The 21,369-nt window shown below is 48.0% G+C and overlaps 1 protein-coding gene across 1 annotated transcript; it reads left to right on the top strand.

The window, feature by feature from the left end:
* Nucleotides 1–5,894: 5,894 nt before the first annotated feature.
* Nucleotides 5,895–17,988, top strand: Tmem222 (transmembrane protein 222). Its single transcript, XM_031378965.1, has 6 exons — nucleotides 5,895–6,209; nucleotides 12,702–12,786; nucleotides 14,014–14,045; nucleotides 15,218–15,314; nucleotides 15,393–15,523; nucleotides 17,082–17,988. Exons 1-6 carry the CDS (start codon nucleotides 6,016–6,018, stop codon nucleotides 17,167–17,169), a joined length of 627 nt encoding a protein of 208 aa, XP_031234825.1. The 5' UTR covers nucleotides 5,895–6,015; the 3' UTR covers nucleotides 17,170–17,988.
* The last annotated feature ends 3,381 nt before the right edge of the window (nucleotides 17,989–21,369 follow it).

Here is a 21,369-nt window from a genome sequence, read left to right as displayed (position 1 = left end):
GTCATTCTCCCTTTCCGGCACAGACAGGCAAATGTGGCTTGGACTCCAATATGTGCTTATACCTCAGGGAAGTCCACCTTGTACATCTCCCAGCCCCACCCTTGCCAACCTCTTTGGATGATTCTTGCAGCAAAATGGAGACTGTCCCAGGCTCTGGTTATCTTCCTTCATGGTGAGAGAATAGGCAGGTAAGGATTTTCCGCTAGTGATGCACAATTTTAATCATTGCTGATTACCATTGAATCCTTATGTGGACCAGGCAGCACAACCTGGGTGTGGTAAAGGATACCTTTAATCCCAGGGCTCCAGAGGCAGAGGCAGGTGAGTGTCCTCTGGTGTCCTGAGTTCCAGGCCAACCAGAGAACAATGGCACAAGATGTATACAACCTCTGGAGAAGCAAAGCTTAAGAAGAATTTATTTGCTGGCTGGAGAGATCAGCAGTTCAGAGCAATTGTTGCTCTTGCAGAGGACTGGGATTTGATTCCCAGGAACCCAGATGGTGGCTCATAACTATCTGTAACTCCAGTACCCAAGAAAGCTAACACTCTCTTCTGACCTCCATGAGCACCAGGCATGAATGTGGTACACAGACACACATGCAAGCAAAACAGTCATCTATATATAAAAAATAAAAGTCAAGGGTTTTGGCTTTTTTTTTTTTTTTTTTGGTTTTTCGAGACAGGGTTTCTCTGTAGCCCTGGCTGTCCTGGAACTCACTCTGTAGACCAGGCTGGCCTCGAACTCAGAAATCCACCTGCCTCTGCCTCCCAAGTGCTGGGATTAAATGCATGAGCCACCACCGCCCAGCTCAAGTGCTCAAGTTTTTTTTATTTTATTTTACTTTTTAAAAATTTTATTTATTTATTTATTTATTTATTTATTGGTTTTTTCAAGACAGGGTTTCTCTGTGTAGTCCTGGCTGTCCTGGAACTCACTCTGTAGACCAGGCTGGCCTCGAACTCAGAAATCTGCCTGCCTCTGCTTCCCAAGTGCTGGGATTAAAGGCATGTGCCACTACTGCCTGGCCTCAAGTGTTTTTTTTAAAACAGTTTCCCTTTCTTTCTTTCTTTCTTTCTTTCTTTCTTTCTTTCTTTCTTTCTTTCTCCCTTTCTCTCTCTCTCTCTTTTTCTTTCTTTCTTTCTCCCTTTCTCTCTTTCTCCCTTTCTCTCTCTCTCTCTTTCTTTCTTTTGTTAGAATTGAGATCTTCTGGTGCTGAGGTTCCAGACTTATGTTACCATGCCCAATATTTTTTGTTTTGTTTTGTTTTTTGAGACAGGCTTCTCTTTGCAGTCCTGGTTATCTAGAACTTGATATGTAGACCAAGCCCTAACTCCAGAGATCCTCCTGAGTCTACCTCCAGTGAGCTGGGATTAAAGGTGTGCACCACTACATCCAGCCCAGTGTTACAGGGACTGAATCCATGGCTATGGCACAGAGGAACTATACCTAATAATTCTGTAGCTGTTTCCTACTGCAGGTGCGAGGAAACTGATGTTCTATCTCAGGTACTTTCCATAGCTCCTGACAGCCGGGTCTGGCTATCTCCTGAGTCCACAGGCTTTATTTACCCCATGCTTTGCTGTCTATCCCAAAGTAGGAGACTTAGATTCCAGCCCTAGCTATAGGGTCGGTAACTTCGCTGGGGTAACCTCGCCCCTGAAAGGGAGGAGAATTCAAATCCTGAGGAGTCAGAGACTTAGTTACCAAACGGTTTCTTCATTAAATGATTGGCCCCTTCAGTCTCCTCCCCAGTTGTGGAAAGTTTCATAGCCCTAATGGGGATGGCAAGGTGAAAAAAAGAAGGGTGAAGGGAGAGGAAGAGAGGGCTAACAGGGAGAAGGAGAGGGGAGAGGGAGAAAGAAACGTATCCAGTCTCCAGGAGGCAAGGTGTGATGATGGAGCTGAACAGAAAGATGGCAAAATCCACACAATCAGACACTGCCTGCTGGAGCACCACACCATGCATCTGGTCCAGGAGTTCCTCCAGCCAGCAGCCCCTGGCTCTGTCCCATGTCACCTCTGCAGGTTTAGTGACTGAGATGCAGCTTCCCCAGAAAGGAGACCATATATGGTCAACAAATAGCTCCTGGGACACTCCTTGAGCAAACCCGCTCTCCCAGCTGTCTATAGGGACCAGGAGATCCAGCCAGTCCCTTTCTCAAGGAGTTTACAATCTCCAGGGAGAGACAGCCTCGTAAACAGCTAAAGCTAACGCTTAATGCTAATGCAGCGACGCATGAATATTCAATAGGTGGAATTGAATAGGTGGAAGCATGGGAGAAGCATTAGGCTAAAACCTTGAACGTGGTGCTGGAGAGGAGGCAAAGGGCATTCCTGAATAAGGACCGCATACGCAAGGACAGGAGGTATAAGGCGAGGCCAGCGCCATGAAATCACAAGGACAGAGATGAGTCTGGAAAGGAAATATGGGATCAGCCCAGGGAGAACTTTGGATGCCAGAATGAGTGAAATGCCCCGAAAGGAGGTTTGTGAGCCTTGGGGAGTCCTACATGGAGTCAGTTGAGGAAAAGTCCTGACTCCCACTGAGAGAGGGAGCAAACACCCTAAGCTCATTCTTCTAAGGAGCAGCAGCATCTTACCCTCAAAGATTTACCAGCTTGACAGTTTCCACTCTGCCATCCCATCCGCCCCTCCCCCAGGCAGCCCCATAAATGGATCCAGATGGTCATTCCTATTTTCGGTAGTGTATGTGTTGGGGGAGGGGTGGCTCTGAACCCCATCAATCCTCAAACAAACTCTCTGTGTAAGAGGAGCTTCTTCAAGGCCCCGCTGTGATCCTGTGAGCCTGGGAGGCAGAGATAGTCTTTGATGGAGATAATCCATCTGGCTTGGGGTGGGGGGTGAAAGGGAGACAGGCAGAGGAGGGAAGGACACAGGCCAGGGAGCCCTGGGTGAGAACCGAGGTGATGCGTATGAGAGGAGGGGCCCTGTGAGGGTCTGTAGTGGAAACCATGCTTGGTAGACAAACCCTCACAGGAGTCAGTGATGGAGCTGGCTTCTCTAGACAGCTACACGAGACTTCGTGTCCTGGCTTCTGTAGCTACCAAAGGCAAAACACGGATAATGCACGCTGTAAGAAGGAAGCTGGGGCTCTCTCGGTGCACAGTACTAAAGCACTGTGCCCACCAGCCTTTAAGAAACCCCTAAAAGGGCTTGGAGCACAAGGAAGTAGCAAATGATAAGCTGGGTCCCTTTGCTCAGACAATCTGTTACCAAAATATTATGGCAAGCCTGTAAGTATTTGTTAGGCTCTGGTTTAGTGAACATTGGTTAAAACCCACTGTGCACTCAACTGGCTAGGCACCTGGTTTACAGAAATGGAAGACAACCGTTCCTGAAATGGGTTTCAGTGGGTTGAGGAAACAATATATTGCTCTAAATGCACTCTGTCAAAAAGGGTTGTTCAAGAGGAGATTGACAGGGACTTTCTTATTATTTTTTTCTTTTGGTTTTTCGAGACAGGTTTTCTCTGTGTAGCCCTGGCTGTCCTGGAACTTACTTTGTAGGCCAGGCTGGCCTCGAACTCAGAAATCTGCCTGCCTCTGCCTCTCAAGTGCTGGAATTAAAGGCATGCACCACCACTGCCCAACTGACAGGGACTTTCTTATTCAGAAAGAGGAGTATATTAAAGACAGAGATGGGGTGTATGACATACTCCTCAGTATGAAGGGATAATGCTTGTGGAAGGAACTGATCAGATTTTAGGGCATCTGTAGTATAGTGAAAAAATAAGGAACAGACACAGTCTGGAAGCTACAGGGCCTTGTGTGTTAAAGCACGGTATATATTTGTATCTTACACTAAGTGCAAAGGGAAGCCATTAAAGCTTGTCAGTTTAAATGTATTTTGCTAATCCTGACAACTTGGAGGCAGACCCCCTGAGACTCCCTTAGTTGTTTCTCCAACATACAATCAATGATTAAAAGGCATACAAGTTGCCAGTGCTGGTAAAAGAATATCAAAGTTGCACAAAAGAGGTCAGACAACTGCTAAGAGCTAATGTGATTTACTCATTTGACAGCTACTTAATGGGCCTTTACTCTATTCCAAGTTGTCCTGGAGTCTGGTTGCTGCCCTTCAGGGGTCACACCGTAACGGGGTCATTCATGACAGAGGTAAAAACAGACTCAAAGAATTTTGAGTGGATTAGAGCTAGCTTCAGCTAGGATACTAATGAGATATTTAAAAGATATGTAAAGCGAGAGATATTTAGTAAACATTCACTAGGCCTGTGCACAGTTCTTGGAGCATCTGCTCTGCAGTAGTAGCGATTGGACTACCTGGTGTAGTCAAAGACCTTTGGATTTGCCTCAGCACAGATTTTTTTTTTAAATACATTTAAGTATCAAGACTGCAGGTTACCATTAATGAAGAGTAATTTCATGGAAGCAGAGCGTATCAAAGGCATAGCTTTCACCTTCCCTAAACATTCGTCCACACCTTCTGTTGACTAATAGCCTCAGGTGATGAGGAATTGAGTCTGGCTGTACTAAGCAATAGCTTCTAGCCAGAAAAAAGTGCTTAGCCCCAGCCTGACAGGTACAATTCACCTGCAGAAACAGTGTGCCTGAGTATGGAAAACAACCCACTCTGGTCCCAGTCAAACCACAAAAAAGCAGCTGTAACTTCTTGATATGTGTGTGTGTGTGTGTGTGTGTGTGTGTGTGTGTGTGTGTGTGTGCGCGCTCGTGCGTGCATGTGTATATGTATATATATGTCCTCGAGCCCCGCTGTTCCAATAAAGCAGTCTCAGCCTGTTGAAACAATCTGTCTGCCTCGCTGCCTCATTTTTTTTACACCTTCCTGTGGCCTGGTTCCCTTCTTGCCTTCCAAACCCATCCCACCCACTCCTCGCCGCATAACATTCCACTTCCCGGGTCTCTCTGATTATCCCTCTGAAAATCAAAAGATTCCAAGACTGGAGCCTGGCCACTCTGTGTTGTTGAGTGTGATCTTAGACAAGCGCTAACTGCCGAGTTTCCTATTAAACAAGAAAAGGGGGGCTGGTGAGATGGCTCAGCGGGTAAGAGCAACTTCTGCTCTTCCAAAGGTCATGAGTTCAAATCCCAGCAACCATATGGTGGCTCACAACCACCCATAATGAAATCTGACGCCCTCTTCTGGTGTGTCTGAAGACAGCTACAGTGTACTCATTTATAATAATAAATAAATCTTAAAAAAAAAAAAAGAAAAAGAAAGAAAAGGACCTGTCTTAGTGATGCATCCTTTTAATCCCGGCACTTGGGAGGCAGAGTTAGGAATTCAAGACCACCCTGGTCTACAGAGGGACAACGCTACATAGTGAGACCTCGTTTCAAAACAAATACAAACACAGGCCCCAAAACAACAACAATAAATAAACCTAAGTCTTGGATGATATTCTCTACTGCATAGAGTGACCTCAAGTTTCCTGTCTTGGCACTTCTGCATACGTGCCCTCCCCAGGCCCAAGGCAATCATCAGTATCATCACATGCTGCATGTGTCTCTCTCACATACACACCAAGATTTTAGTTTGACCTTCCTTTATACCATCACGTAATAGACTATTATGTAACTCATTCCACAGACTAAAAAGGACAAAGGAAGTCTAAAAAGACTTGTGTTTGAATCGTGGCTCATTTCTAAGAGCCTTCGTCTCTGATGTGTAACCTTGGGAAAAACAACTAAATTTGTATGTCTAATCAGTTTACGGACAGTAGTAACAATATCTAGCGCTTGGGACCTAAGAAGTCATCAATAAACAGTGCCTGCACCACGTGCCGGCATACCGAAACGCGGTTGGTTGTGGGTTGGCTAGACTGAGCGCTTCCTGAGGTCCACGGAAATGCTCCGCCACAACCGCAGGAAAGAGGCTAAACTAGCCGGGCCCAGAAGTACATGGCTCCAATTCCCGGAGGGGACGTCAACTAAGCGGACCACCTACCTCCCGGAAGTGACGACACAGGGGCGAGCGGCGCCGCGGTCGGCCTTCCCGTGCGGGGCGCGCGCAGGATGGCGGAAGCGGAAGGGAGTTCTCCGCTCCTGTTACAGCAGCCGCCGCCCCCTCCCCGGATGGCGGAAGTAGAAACGCCGACGGGGGCCGAGACGGACATGAAGCGGTACCACGGGTCCGGTGGCGTCGTCATGGACGTGGAGCGGAGCCGTTTCCCCTACTGCGTCGTATGGACACCCATCCCGGTGCTCACGTGAGTCTCTTCCGGTGTCGCCGCGAAGTCGCGGAGGGCCCAAGCATCCTCCAGTGTGCCATTCTAGCTTTTTTCTCCAGCCTAACAGCAACCCTTACTCCGGGCCAGGGTAGCCCCGGGTCCCCTAGAACCCTCTCACCCGTGAGGCGCGCGGCCCCCTTGGATGTGGGGCATATTTCCGGCCTTGATTCCCCCTGATTTAATTGGGGAGAAGTGTAGATCAGCAGCAAAGACCCAGTAATTAGCACGTCCTTAAGCTGCAGGTGTACAGAAAAGATCCTTATCCATTGTCTGAAGAGGCATCGTCATTCATTCACTTTTTTGGTTTTTTTTTTTCCCCACTCATTGAGCAAATGAGTGCGTACTTGCCATCTACCATGCACAAGACCTTTTTCCTTTAGAGGAAAAGTGAGAGTTTGATTGAGGCTACACTGGTTCGTGGAATGTCAGCCCTCCTACCTTAGTCCTAACAGTCTGGACAGTTTACAAGCTTGATTTTCTGAAGTAGAAATCGCCTTCCCCCTTGGTGAAGCCCAGTTTCATGTAACATCATCTTGGTCAGTTGACTACCCCAGCAAGAAAATATTCAGAAGCCAGTTAGTTCACTGACTGTATAACTCATCTTTCGGCTGTGGCACCGTACCTCTCACCTGAGGAGACACCTTTATCTTTCCCTCTATCAAAACCAGCCACCAGGCATGATGATCCATACCTTTAACACTAGCACTTGGAAGCAGAGGCAAGCAGATGTCTGTGAGTTGGAGGGCAGCCTGAACTTTATGGTAGGAATTCCAGGCCAGCCAGGAAACCCAATACTGAGAACCAATCTGAAACAAACAAATAAGAAAATACAACCAAACAAAAAAAGAGCCAGGTTGTGTTGGGAAGGAATCATTTTTAGCCTCAAATGTTTCTGATCTTAAAATCACTTTAATCTTTTTGTTTTTGTTTTTGTTTTGTTTTTTCTAGACAGGGTTTCTCTGTATAGCCCTGGTTGTCCTGGAACTTACTCTGTAGACCAGGCTGGCCTCGAACTCAGAAATTCGCCTACCTCTGCCTCCCAAGTGCTGGGATTAAAGGTGTGCGCCACCACTGCCCGGCCACTTTAATCTTTTGCTTTTGTATTTATTTTATTGCTTTTGAGTGAGACAAGATCTTGATACATAACCCAGGCTGGCCTGGTATTTATGCGTAGCCCACCCTGACTTTGAACTTCTGAAGTTCCCCCTGCATTCTGTGTTCTGAGACTACAGGTGTATACTATTTCAGCCATTGAATGACCCTAATTTTTGAATTATATAAATCTACTTGGGCCTGGGTAGATGGCTCTGTCAGTAAAGTACTTTCTGTGTGAATAACCGGAGTTTGGATCCTTGTCAGTCGTGTAAAAGACTTCACGCAGCAGTACATTGCCTGAAGTCCCAGAGCTGAAGGAGTGGAGGTGAGAGCATCTCTGAGGCTTGCTTGCTGCCTAGTCTTGTCAATGAGTACTGTCTCAGAAAGGGGGGGGGGGGTATGCTGTACATAGTAATGGTACACACCCGTATTCCCAGCTCTTAGCAGGCAAAGCCAGAATGGGGTTCTGGCTGGGGCCTAAATCAGTGACATGTGGTTAAGAGCACTTGTTGCTCTTGCAAACCAATGGTCAGTTCCCAGAGCCCTGGTGGTGCACAGCCATCTGTAACTCCAGCTCCAGGAGAATTGATGGGCACAAGGCAAACACACAGGGCACATACATCCATGCAGGCAAAACGTTTATATAAGTAAACTAGACAAGTGAGAAAAGAAAAGAACCTAAGTCTTGAGTCCAGGCATTGGGGCTCACACCACTGTTCTGAGAGCACTCCAGGGGTTTAAGGTGGGAAGGTCTCTAACAGTCTTGAGGCCATCCTGGGCTGCAGAGGAAGGTCCAATCTAGGGTTCCAGAGCTAGACACTGGATCCAAAAAAATAAAAAAAATAAAAATAAAATACCAAAACCTTACTGTGTGTGTGCTTGTTAATTCATTAACTGCTCTTCTAACATGTTTGCCAACTGACTCCTTATGGTCTGTAGTAGCAGGTGGTAAAGCCTAGATGTCCAGTGTGCAGTGGCAGGGCGGGCTGCTTGTGCTCAAGTGTTGATGGGCAGGGTAGAGGGTAAGTAAGTAACTGACGGGAGAACCCCAGATGTGGAGAACTGAAGAGAATGGGCTGTCACCGTGAAAGCGATTGGGTACTGAGGTGGCCGTGTTATTTGTGTGGAAACCAGTCATGCTGGCTGAGTTGGCCTTTTCCTCATTTCTTCTTAAGAATTACCTTGTGTGTATAGTAGCACTGTGGCTGTCAGAGGACATCATTCAGGGGTCAGTTGTCCCCTGCTGCGTGTGAGTCAGGCTCAGGTCATCAACTTTGCAACAGGTGCCTTTATATACTGAACCATTTACAGCAATTGTGTCAGAGTCCTCTGTTGAGAAATGGTAGCAACTTGAGGTGGAGACATATAGTTCCCCATTGTCTAGGCTAGAAGTAGCTGGCATCTCTGCTCTGTTCAGATCTGTGTTCATAAGACCAACATGAGTAAGACTGTTCCTGACAGAGGACTCGCCCCTCAGAAGGGATAGGGGACAGATTAACTTTTGTAATGGCATTTACAAAATGCCATTTGTAATTTGATGTTACTGAAGTTATTTGATGTTGCTGAAGGTGCGTGCAGATGTAGGGGCAGGTGTGGGAACTCTCATATCTATGACAGGGAGTTCAGAGGAGGAAACTGAGTCCATGAACCTATCCACCTCTTAGTGATAGCTGCTGCTAGTAATAAAAACAGCTGGAGCTGGAAAGATGGCTCAGAGGTTAAGAGTACTGACTACTCTTCCAGAGATCCTGAGTTCAGTTCCCAGCAACCACATAGTGGCTCATAACCACCTGTAATGGAGTAAGCAGGTGAGGATCCACGGTGGCTGAACACAGGACAGACACCAAGAACTCTGGGAAACAGCTCCTCTGGCTTCTCAGAACCCAGTCAGCTCATCCTGATCCAGATTCCTTGCAACTGTCAGGGGACCTGACGGTTGAGCAGTACTCTGTCTACATCACAGCTGCTGATGGCTGTGCTGATGGTGATGGTCAGGTAGCATGGTGATGGTCAGGTAGCGACTCTTCACCAAGGACCTCTGCATCATTGAACAGCCCAAATGTGAGCAGCATTCTACATGGACTATATCCTCTGCAGAAAGGTGCAAATGAAGGAACTGCTCAGCCTGCTCAAAGCTACATCTAAAACAAGCAAAACCTGACTGTACTTTTTTTTTTTTTTTTTTTTTTTTTTTGGTTTGAGACAGGGTCTCTCTATGTAGTCCTGGCTAACCTGGAACTCACTATGTAGACCAGGCTGTCCTTGAACTCAGAGAGATCCACCTGCCTCTGCTAACTTCACTTTTCCCCTCCTAATTGGCATATAGAGTAATCGAATTTGTGTTTGGGGAACAGTGTGACTTTCCAATATTCCAATTAAATGGATGTGCAAACATGAGGACCTGAGTTTAAGTCCCCAGGACCCAGCAAAGGCAGGCATGGGAATGGTCTTGTAATTCCAGCACTCCTGGGGTGACATGGCAGACACAGGAGACTCCCCAGAAGGTCACAGGCAGCTACCCTGGAGTACACAGCAATGAGATCCTGTCACAAGGCGGAAGGCAAAGCAACGCTCAAAGTTGTCTGTCTTTGTACCTCTACACCCTCCAGGGCACATGCACACACGTGCACAGGCAGAATGTAATGATCAGATCAGAATGAACCATGTATCCATTACCTCGGCTGTCATTTCTCTGGGTTGGAACGATTCAGAATCCTCTCTTGGCTCTCTTGACGTCCATGATTAATTGTCAGTTAGTTACCTTACTGTGCTACTGAGTATTGGAAAGTATTCTCCCTATGCAGGTACACCCCTCTACTCGATGAGCGATGGCTCATTTGTCCACCCTTCTGCTGACAGATACATAGGCAGCTCTATGCCGAGCCAGGCACCATCGAAGAGCTAGAACAGTACAGAAGACGCAGTCTGTGTTCTAATGCAGTGGAAGGATTTAGTGAGGAGAAATGGGCACTTGATGAGTTTTAGTGCATGGATATGATAAAGAAATTAAAGCAGGGTGATAGGTCTGGAGCTCCATTTATGGCTGCTTGTATACGAAGGTGAGATTTCGATAGGGGGTTGGGGGGCTAGAAGAGATCCAGCTCTTAAAGTCTAGGGACAAGCCAGAGAGCTGGTTCAGTGGTTAAGAGACCACACTGCTGTTGGAGAGAACCTAGATTCCGTTCCCAGCACAACATCCTGTGGCTCACAACTTAGAACTGCTGCTGCAGGGAATCAGATGTCTTTTGGCCTCTGGAGGCACCTGCACTCATGCACTACACACACAGATATAAGTGTTTACATAAGTAAAGATTAATCTTGAAAAAAAATTTCTTCCTTTTAGAGAAAAACAAACCTATGACTATTGAACTGGGGCTGGCAGAATGGCTCAGTAGAGAATCGCATATGATTCTCTAGTCAAGACTGTTATCTGGGGCTGGGCCTTGAGCAGTAGCCTCTACACTGGCCTCCTCCTGCCTTCTCAACCACCGCCCCCTCACTCTTTGGGCTGTGTACCAAGCATCTTACCTCCTGAGCCGTCGTACCAGCCCTACACATCCCACCCTGTTTTTAAACTTCCTTCTTGAAGGGTTACTTATATATTATAAGGTCTTAGGCATGCCATTCAGGGAAGCTTTTATGGTTTTCCTTCTTTTTCAACTTATGGGCTGGAGAAACAGTTCAGCAGTAAGACCTCTACTGTTACAGAGGGCCCAGCACCTGTGTCAGGTGGCTGTCAGCTCCAGTGTCAGCTCAATACTTGTGAGCACCCATACGTACCCACATCCAGACACATAATTTAACATGTGAAATTTTCTTCATTTTATTATTAATGTGTGTGTGTATGTATACAGGAATAAGTGTGTCACAGTACATACATGGATGTCAGAGGACAGCTTTATGGAGTCATTTTCACCTTCTACTATACGAGTCCCAGGGATTATACTGGGTCATCAGGCATGGTGGCAGGCACCCTCACTGCTGAGCCATTTGCCAGCCCCAGTTCAATAGCCATAGGTTTGTCTTGGCTTCTTTGGAACACAAAACAGTACTGTATTTTATACTCTTGGGTAGGGCTTCTTCCAGGCATACACTCTTGAGATTCTTTGTCGTATAGCAGCAGTGTGCTTTTTGTCGTTACATACGACTTTTGCAAGGCTCTGCCAATTTTGTTTCCTGTCAGACATTGGTTTCTCTCCCTCTCCCCTCCACCCCCTCTGTGTATGTGTGTGTGTGTAGTGGGGGTTGTTTTTAAAGAATGTTATTTTTGTACTTATGGGTGTTTTGTCTGCGTGTATATATGCACACACACTGCATGCATGCCTGGTGCCCATAGAGATCAGAATAGGATGTCACATCCTGTGGAAATGGAGTGATGGATCTTTGAGCTACCATGTGGATGCTGGGAACTGAACCCAGGTCTTTTGCGAGAACAGCAAGTACTCTTAATAGCTAAGCCATCTCTCCAGTTCCATTGTTTTTTGGGTTTGGAGGGTTTTTTTGAGACAGGATCTCACTATGTAGACAAAGCAAGTGCTGAGATTACAGGCATATACCAGCCATATCCAGCTTGGTTGGGTTTTGTTGTTCTTTTTTTAAATGTACTTTTTTTTTAATGTTTTTAAGATTTATTTATTTTTAAGTATATATGAGTACACTGTAGCTATCTTCAGACACACTAGAAGAGGGTGTCAGATCCCATTACAGATGGTTGTGAGCCACCATGTGGTTGCTGGGAATTGAACTCAGGACCTCTGGAAGAGCAGTCAGTGCTCTTAACCGCTGAGCCATCTCTCCAGCCCCTAAAATGTACTTTGAGATAATTTACATATAACAAAAAGGTATACTTTTTTTTCATTTTATGTGTGTGGGTGTTTTCCTTGCATATATGTCTGTGCAGTACACTTGCCTGGTGCCCACCGAGTTTGGGGATCGAATCCAGGTCCCCTAGAAGATCGGTGAGTGCTCTTAACCACTGACCCATCTCTCCAGCCCCAATAAAGGTACACCTTTTAAAAGCACAGTTTAATCAGGATTTTTGCTTTTTACAGTGCTGGGGTTTAAACCCAGGTCCTTGTATATGCTAAGCAGTCACAGAGGGGACGATGTATGTTTTATACATCCTCAGAATAGAGCTGCTGAGGCATAGCTTACAGAACACACCTGACAGTTTTCCGTGAGAGAGCTGTCTGATCTTCCCAGAGACCCTGCTGCTCTGTACCCTGTGCTGCAAGTGGTGTTTGTGTCCTTTCAGTGGTAGCTCTGGGACCTCCCTACTGTGACTCACCATGGACCACTGATTCACGTGCATTTCTGTAGCATCGCCTAACTGGATGACTAAGCTCAGCCTTGTCCTTTTGCTGCTGTGTTCTGCAGGTGGTTTTTCCCCATCATTGGCCACATGGGCATCTGCACATCCACAGGAGTCATTCGGGACTTCGCTGGCCCCTATTTTGTTTCGGTGAGTCCCCAGTTTACCCTGTCCTGGAGAGACTCCAGACTCACATAGAAGGCTGGCCTGGGCCCAGGATGTCACACATAACTCTCACCCGGGCCCTAGCCTTCTGCCCCTCTCCAGTGTTTGACCCATTTCCTTCTCTTGCCTCCAGGACAGGCCAGGAGGGCAGTGTGGCCAGAGGAATCTTAAGTAACTGGTTCAGCCCTCTGTCCCCATCCCTGGGTACCAAGACATGGGTAGGGGTTAGAGGCAAGAGTGGAGTCAGACCATCCTGGAACCACATCTCTGGACCTTCAGAAGGTGGGAGCCATGGTTGGGGGACAGGGGAGGCTGACATGGTTCCCATGGTGGGGATTTTAAAATGAATCACTGTGTTCTCAAAGCTGCTTCCTAGGGATGGACAGACACTAGTCCAGGGGGCTCTTTCTAGGTGAGCACGTGTATTTGCCTGTTTTCAGGTGGCTGGAGCTGAAGAGGTGACGACATGGCCTCTTTATATTAATAGTTGTTAGGACCATCCTAAGAGGACAAGGCCTATTGCTATGCACTTAATACAGTCCATGCCTCTAATCCCAGGATTGGGAATCCGAGGCAGGAGGGATGCTAAGAGTTCATGGCTAGCCTGAGTTTCGTAGTGAGTTCCAGGTCAATGTTGGGTACAGAGTTAGACCCTGTTTCAACAAAATAAAACAAAGCTGGGCAGAGTACCTCACACCTTCAGTCCCAGCACTCAGGAGGCAGAGACAATGAGTTCAAGGCCAGCCTGGTCTCCATAGACAGTTCCAGGACAGCCAAGGCTATACTGAGAGACCCGTCTCAATATATAGAGAGATGGTATTTCTGGGGTGTGTGTTATATAAGGAGTCTAGGACTCCCCATAGTCTCTCCCTCTGTGGTCCAGCAGCCTCTCAGCTGCACTGAAGGTATCCCTCTCTGGCCCTCACGTGAGCTCTCATTGTGGTGCTGAGAGGTCAGAATGCTGATGCTGCACATGGGAGACCTGCCCATGGTGAAAGCCAGAGACTTCCCTGAGGACAAGGAGAGGGCCAGAGAAGGCCCTGTGCGTCCACGATGCCTTCTTTCCACAGAGTAGCTGCTGAGACCCTACGAAGGCCCGGGTGTTGTGGCTCTGCCATACCCTTCTAAGCCATGCCCTTCAGCCACTGACCTGGGGCTGTTAGCAGGCTGGATAGAGTTTCTCCACTGACTTCTGCTCTTGTCTCTCAACAGGAAGACAACATGGCCTTTGGAAAGCCTGCCAAGTAAGTGAGTGCCTTTGTGCCTAGCCAGGGCCAGGCTCCTCCTGCTCAGAGCAACAGGCCAGGCCCTGTGAAGCACATCAGGAGCCATCACCCTGAGTGCCCTATACCAGGCACCTAGAGTCAGTCCCTGTCTAGGTCTCATCTTGTAGCCCATTGGGTCATCTCTAGAAAGCCAACGTCACGCAGTTAGGAAGCATCAAAGCTGGTCTTACAGCCAAGTCTGTCTTCCTGTGTAGCTTGGAGAACTTCTTGCCTTTGGGAACACCCCAAGAAATATCATCCCTGGTTGTCCTTGATCTGTCTATGGAGACCAGGGAAGTGGACCATTTAAGAAATAGGAGGCTGCTCGGTGCGCCATTGCATCTTTCTGTTTAGAAGGTGGGAAAGCAACTCAGACCCTCAAACCATGGCAGGCTGACATTCAGGTCTGCATCTCCTGCCAGTCTTGTCCCTGTCACCTTGTTTTCTTCTGAGCCCTCCAGGGTTGCTCAGCTACTTATTACTGGGACACCATACAGTTTCTGCTTTCCACCTTGTTCAAGCCATTCCCACAGCCTCAGTGCTGACCTGAGCCTCTCCCATCAGCCTAGACTCAGGGCTTTCCCGTCCTCTTCTATTCAAGTTGCCATGACAACAAAAGTGTCACATCTTTGAAGACTAGGAAGGCCAAGATGAGGCGCTGGTACATGATATGCCTTGTGGGGCCAACACGTAAAGAAAGGAATGAGGGTCTCTTAGTTCTCCCCACCCACAAAGGGAGTTCCTTAGGGGTTAAGATTTCAACAGAATAGGGGGACAAACATGCAGACCAGAACACCTGGCCTTGCCTGGTTGTTAGATGTGGACACTGGTTGTACCCAAATCAAGCTTTGTGACCTTCCCTGAATTTATCGTTACAACTTAACAGACCCTGGGAAAGGGAAGGGCCTTGAGACTCTTGTCTCAGGAGTTCCCTGAGCCCTGTGAATTTTTTCTTCCCGAGCCTCAGGAGCTCCCTCTTCCCGCCAGAAGAGAATGTTTCCATTGGAAGGAAGTAGCCACACTACAGTAGACCTGGACCTGCTTTCCCCATTGCCCACAGCCTTGGGCACCCCGCACAGAGAAAATTCATAAAGTTGAAAGCTGCAAAGGGGCTGAGCTAGTACCCCAGAACACCCCCCTTTTCCCTTCAGGTTCTGGAAACTGGACCCCGGGCAGGTATATGCTAGTGGGCCCAACGCGTGGGACACAGCTGTTCACGATGCCTCCGAAGAGTACAAGCACCGCATGGTAGGTGGGGACTGGGTTCAGAGGGTCCGTGTACCACACCCCACCTCCACCCTAACCCAGCTGCTCTTGTGTCTCCAGCACAATCTCTGCTGTGACAACTGCCACTCACATGTGGCTTTGGCCCTGAACCTGATGCGTTACAACAACAGCACCAACTGGAACATGGTGACACTCTGCTTCTTCTGCCTGATTTATGGGAAGTATGTCAGGTAAGCTGTCTTCAACCTGCAGGCTCACTCTGGCCACTCTCCCAAGGATCCTGGAAGGGCTGTCACTAGAGTCCTTCAATCACTAGGGACAGTTGGAACAGAAACTGAGGTCCTAAGCAACTGAGTTCCTTGTGGAGAACAAGGTGGCTATACCAAAGTCCTGTTCCCTGTGGGTTCCCAGCTGGCTTGGCACTTGCTCACCCCCCGGTTTCTGTTAGCTGTTACAACTGGCCCTGATAAAGGACTTCTAGGGAAGCTATGAGTCTCCAGATACTCGGAGGAGCATGGATCCTCTTGGATAGTATTACCCACCTCCATAGGCTCCTTCCCCTGCCTGCTTTGTCAGAGGCCGGCTTCTGGACAGTTGTGCTCACAGTTCAGGGAGACTTTTGAGGCCACAGCCTCAGGACCAGTGAGGGTTAAGACATTCTTGCAGGACTGATGAAATGGCTCAGTGGTTAAGAGCACCGACTGCTCTTCTGAAGGTCCTGAGTTCACATCCCAGCAGCCACATGGTGGCTCACAACCATCCATAATGAGATCTGATGCCCTCTTCTGGAGTTTCTAAAGACAGCTATAGTGTATTTAACTGTAATAAATAAATAAATCTTAAAAAAAAAAAAAGACATTCTTCCAAGCCTACATTAAGAACTCAGGTTGGGTGAATTCCCTATATCCCACAGCAGACCCAAGACTTAGAAACCATCTCACATGCTGGATGTGGTGGCACACATTTTAATCCCAGCACTTAGGGGATAGAGGCAGGTGGATTTCTGAGTTGGAGGCCAGCTTGGTCTACAGAGTAGAGTGAGTTCCAGGATAGCATGGAAAGACATCTTACACTTGAGCTACTCCCCCACCCCAACTTTGTTCTGTTTTGTTGTTGTTTTTAAATATTTATCCTTATTTTATATGCATTGGTGTTTTGCCTGCATATATGTCTATGTGAGAGTATCAGATCTTGAAATTACAGTTGTGAGCTTCCCATGTGGATGCTGGAATTTGAACCCCTGTCCTCTGGAAGAGCAGTCAGTGCCCCCAAATGCTAAGCCATCTCTCCAGCTCTTCCTCAACTTTGTTCTTAATTATACTTGTTGAGACCTTCTGGAAGGGAAACTCAGGGGACTTCTGTGCCCCTAAGGCTTTAGAGACCCCCCAGAAAAGGACATAACACAGGCCTGAGGCATAGCTGGGGTTGAGGTCAGGCCTTGATCAGCTCCCACCCCATGAGTAGCCATGTTTGTGAGCTGACATTCATTTCCATCTCAGTGGATCCCACAGGAGTGCTTGTAGATCAGTGAGACCCAGCCCATTTGGCTTCTTTAGTGACCTCAACAGTATCCATCAGGCCAGGCCCCGTCCCTTGATTGACCCAGTTGAGGGATAAGTTCCAGGAGGCCCTAGGAACCTAAATCAGGGTTGGGGAAGGAGGGATTCTGGGTGGAACCCCTGCTCATCTGACCCTGTGCTCTTCTCCCCTGTCAGCGTTGGGGAAGGAGGGATTCTGGGTGGTACCCCTGCTTATCTGACACTGATGCTAAGCTCTTTTCCCTGTCAGCGTTGGAGCCTTTGTGAAGACCTGGCTACCCTTTGTCCTCCTCCTCGGCATTATCCTGACTGTCAGTCTCGTCTTCAATCTGCGGTGATGGCTTTCAGATGGTCTAAGCCTACCAGACCCCCTAGGAGGCCCCTGTCACTTGCCCCTTTTGGTCCCAATTCTTTTATCCCCACCCCTCAGACAGAGTTGGCTCCTGGGTTGGAAGTAGGGTCAGGACTTGGGACAGAAGTACTGATGCTGAGCACCTGATGAGGCAATGGGGTACTTAGAGCCTTCTTGTCCTCTTTCTGGTCCTGAGACATCACCTTTGTGGCATCCCCATTGCCATCCTGGGAAGGCCTGCCTGCCTTTAGAGTGTCTCCTGCCACCATCACTGGGCTACTCCCCATGCCCAGGGCACAGTGAGGACGAGAACCCACAAGGCAAAGCAGGGTTCAGAACTGGATTTGAAGCTGTTTCTGGCTGGTAGTTGTATCCCAAAGTAGGGGATGGTGTTATGAGAAGTGCTGCATGCCAAGAGACTTGGAACCTTCTCTGCTGGCCTGGAATGGACTGGGAAGGCTGGCTGTGCTCTTTCTGTGTCTGCTAGAGACATACCAGCATAGTGTGTGCCTCATCACTGCTAATCTGGGCCCTGGCTAGCAGGAGCTGAATGGCACTAATGTGCAGAGTGGATCCTCTGTGAATCAGGTGACATGAATCCCACTTGTTTCCAGCCCAGGAGGCCTCATGCTGGGGATAGAACCCTTTAGGTCCAAATGTGAGTGACTTGTCAGAGCAGCTGGTGCCCCTGGTCGGCTAAGTCTGCTTCCAGTTGCTACAATGGGCCCTGTGCAGCCTGCCTCCCCCTGGCCCACAGGCTCCTTTATAAGGGGCTCCCTGGCAGGAAATAAAGTTTTAAGTCTAAGTGGTGTCTGTCATTTTCTTCTTCTGTGTGCCCTGATTCAAGCTCTTCTATCCCTGGGGACTTGGAGCAAAAAGATCTGGCTACTAACAGCATGCCTGAGTCTTTCCAGCTGGAGCTTAGGGTACATCAACAGTTCTTGTAAATCCTGCCACTGCACAGGCTGTGGGAAGTCCCTGCCATTCCTGGTCTATGTTCCAAACTCCCTTCTAGAAGGACTCTCATCTTTCCTGCTGGGAAAAACTTGGCATTGGGGTTGGGACCATAGACTGGAGCCTTGCTCTGAAGTGACCTCCTTCCTCAGTTGGGGTAAGCCAAGAGGGATGGCAGCCCGTGGCCCTGCTGTGTGGTGGCCAGGTTGAACTCCCCATTGTTTACCCCATAGCCATGTTGCTGGTCAGCTTGCTCCTTGGTGCCTCTTCCTGTGGCTCCCAGAGTCCTCTCGTGTTCCTCACCACCTATCAGTATGTACTCACCTCTGACCCTTTGCTTCCCACCCAGGCTCAGCTTCAAAGCTGTTTCCAGGACAGCACTTGACAGAGCCTGCTGTGTAGCATGGCCTTGGGTTCCACCCCCAGCTCTCAAAGGCTTTGTCTGAACCAGTTGTGTTATAGAGTGCTGTTCTGTAACCTCCCGACAGCCTTGTAAGGCAGTCACCATCAGTCCCATGTGACACTGAAGAAATAAGCACCCTTGTAGCTTGTCCAAACTCCGAGTAAGCAAGAATGGCCCAAAAGCCAGCAGAGCCCTACCCTAGGCCTGAAGACTAGCAACAGTGGATACCACCCAGGGGTGCCCAGAGGTGGGAGGAGGGCTGCAGATGCACCCGTGAGGAGAAGAATGCTATTTACCACTCTTCTTCCTGTGGGAGAGACTTGACGGGTGACTGATTCCACAGTGGACACCAGTGGAAAGCATGCATGTAAATGTGTGCCTTCACTGAGCCGCCTCCGTCCTTACACATGTACTTTCTAAGCATCTAGGGAATTCACTCAATGGTGGTGAAAACCTGGTAATGATTTTTCTTTCTTTTTCTTTTTCTTTCTTTTTCTCTTTTCTTTTTTCTTTTTTTTTTCTTTTTCTTTTTTTTTGAGACAGGATTTCTCTGTAATGCTAGGTGTCCTAGAACATGCTTGTATAGTCTAGATTGGCCTTGAGTTCAGAGATCCTCCTGCCTCTGCCTCCCAAGTGCTGGGCTTTAGAGGTGTGCGCCAGCCTAAAAATGACTTATTAACCAATTTAGATAAAGAAAAAGAAACTGAAAATAAGACAGAAAAAAAAAAGTGAGGGTGAGAGCTCAGAGGTTGGGGCCCTCAAGCTGTTCTTCCAGGGCATGGGGAACTCCCCAGTCCCTACAAGGTGCCTCGAAACCAAGAAAACAAAGGCTGGGTGGTGGTGGCACATGCCTTTAATCCCAGCACTTGGGAGGCAGAGGCAGGTGGATTTCTGAGTTCGAGACCAGCCTGGTCTACAGAGTGAGTTCCAGGACAGCCAGGGCTACACAGAGAAACCCTGTCTTGAGAAAACCAATAAAAAAAAAAGAAAGAAAGAAAGAAAACAAAGGCTCGGTGCTGGACAAATGACTCATCAGTCAAGAAAAAGCAAAAGTTGGATGTTCTTCTACAGGTCGCAGGTTCAAATCCCAAGTCCCACATAGTTCCTCATCCCATCCAAAACTAGTTCAGGAGATCCAGTGCCCTTTTCTGGCCTCCACAGGTGCCAGGCACACATCTAATGCACAATAGGCAGAACACCCATACACAAAATAATAACATTTCGAAGCAAGTGGAGCCCACAGTTAAGAGACCTTGAATTTTAAAAGATATTGGACATTTTAAATTGATTGAACTTTTAATATGTAAAGACTGTGGGACTTTAGATCCCACAATCGAACTCAAGGGCCAACAACTTGCATGGCTCAGAGGGTGAAGGCACTTAACCACCAAGACTGATAAGCTGAGTTCAGCTCCTAGAACTAAAAAGTGGAAGGAGAAATTGACTCCTGCAAGGTCCTCTGACCTCCATATGCACAACTCAGCATGCACACAGATAAAGGGTAAAACGGTATTTCAAAAATGGGTTGAAGGCTGGGTGGTGGTAGCCCATACCTCTAATCCAAGCAAGCCCCTGGGAGTCAGAGGGGGACTCTTGAGTTGGAGAGCAGCCTGATCTATCTACAAAGCGGGTTCCAGGACAGCCAAGGCTTCAGAGAAACCCTATCTTGGGGGAGGGGGAGGGGGGCGCTGAAGAGATGACTCAGCACCTAAAAGCACCTGTTAATTCTGCAGAGGACCTGGGATCCCAAACACAATCATCTGTAACTCCAGTTCCAGAGACTGACACCTTCCTGTGGCTACCTTGGGCACCAGGTGCTGCTGTGTTTCACATACATTTATGCAGTCAGAGCATTTATACACATAAATAAATCTAAAAAATAAAAGACTTGGAGGCAGCCTTCAGTGCCTACGTCCAGATGTAGACCATTAAGAAGATTATGGTTACAGTAAACTTTGCCTGGTAGGGGTGGCACATGCCTTTAATCCCAGCACTTGGAAGGCAGAGGCAGGCGGATTTCTGCGTTCAAGGCCAGCCTGGTCTACAGAGTGAGTTCCAGGACAGCCAGGGCTACACAGAGAAACCTTGTCTCGAAAAACAAACAAACAAACAAAACCCCCCAAAAGATCTGTACTTGTAAGACCCAAAACAGGTTCTCCTGAGCAAGTTGTGGTACTCGACCGGTGAGGATATGGGATCCTCAGCTGTCAGATCCAGGGCCCTTCAGTTGGAAGGGGCCCAGGTGACAAATGAGACAAATAGCTGTTCCGTGAACACGGATGGTCAGAGGGGCTAGAGTCTGTTGGAGAGGGGTTACCTGCTACCACATGCTAGCTGTGCCAGGCACCTAGGCTTCTCTTGAGGTTCTCCTCTCCAGTTTACATGGAAGGAAATTACTACTCAGATCAGAGAGGTTATGAAACCTGCTCAAGACCATACAGTGCTAGATCTGGGCCTCATCCAACGTTGCCTAGTGGAAACTCTAAAATCCTCCCATTACTATGGTTCTTAGAAAAGTTTCTAACTTTACTTTCAAAGCAATTTTCTTTTTTTCTTTTTCTTTTTCATTGAGACAGGGTTTCTCTGTATAGCCCTGGCCGTCCTGGAACTCACTCTGTAGACCAGGCTGACCTCGAACTCAGAAATCCACCTGCCTCTGCCTCCCAAGTGCTGGGATTAAAGGCATGTGCCACCACTGCCCGGCTTCAAAGCAATTTTCTATCAACTCTTTATGACAGAGAGGGTCTGCTACCCATTCCACAGATGGACCAACCAAGTCCCGGAGCTAGCCCAGCAGTTGAAGTTGGCTTTAGTTACTGGGTAAGTCTG

Source organism: Mastomys coucha, unplaced genomic scaffold (genome assembly GCF_008632895.1).
Source record: "Mastomys coucha isolate ucsf_1 unplaced genomic scaffold, UCSF_Mcou_1 pScaffold18, whole genome shotgun sequence".
Classification (NCBI taxonomy): Eukaryota; Metazoa; Chordata; class Mammalia; order Rodentia; family Muridae; genus Mastomys; species Mastomys coucha.
This window is presented reverse-complemented; position numbering and strand designations above follow the sequence as displayed.

Bases quoted from the DNA above. Each gene is read 5' to 3' on its own strand.
- Tmem222 (XM_031378965.1), top strand. From the start codon at position 6,016: ATGGCGGAAGCGGAAGGGAGTTCTCCGCTCCTGTTACAGCAGCCGCCG. The intron at 12,787-14,013 runs GTGAGTCCCCAG...GTCTCTCAACAG, and splicing joins CTGGCCCCTATTTTGTTTCG to GAAGACAACATGGCCTTTGG. The intron at 15,315-15,392 runs GTAGGTGGGGAC...TTGTGTCTCCAG, and splicing joins AAGAGTACAAGCACCGCATG to CACAATCTCTGCTGTGACAA.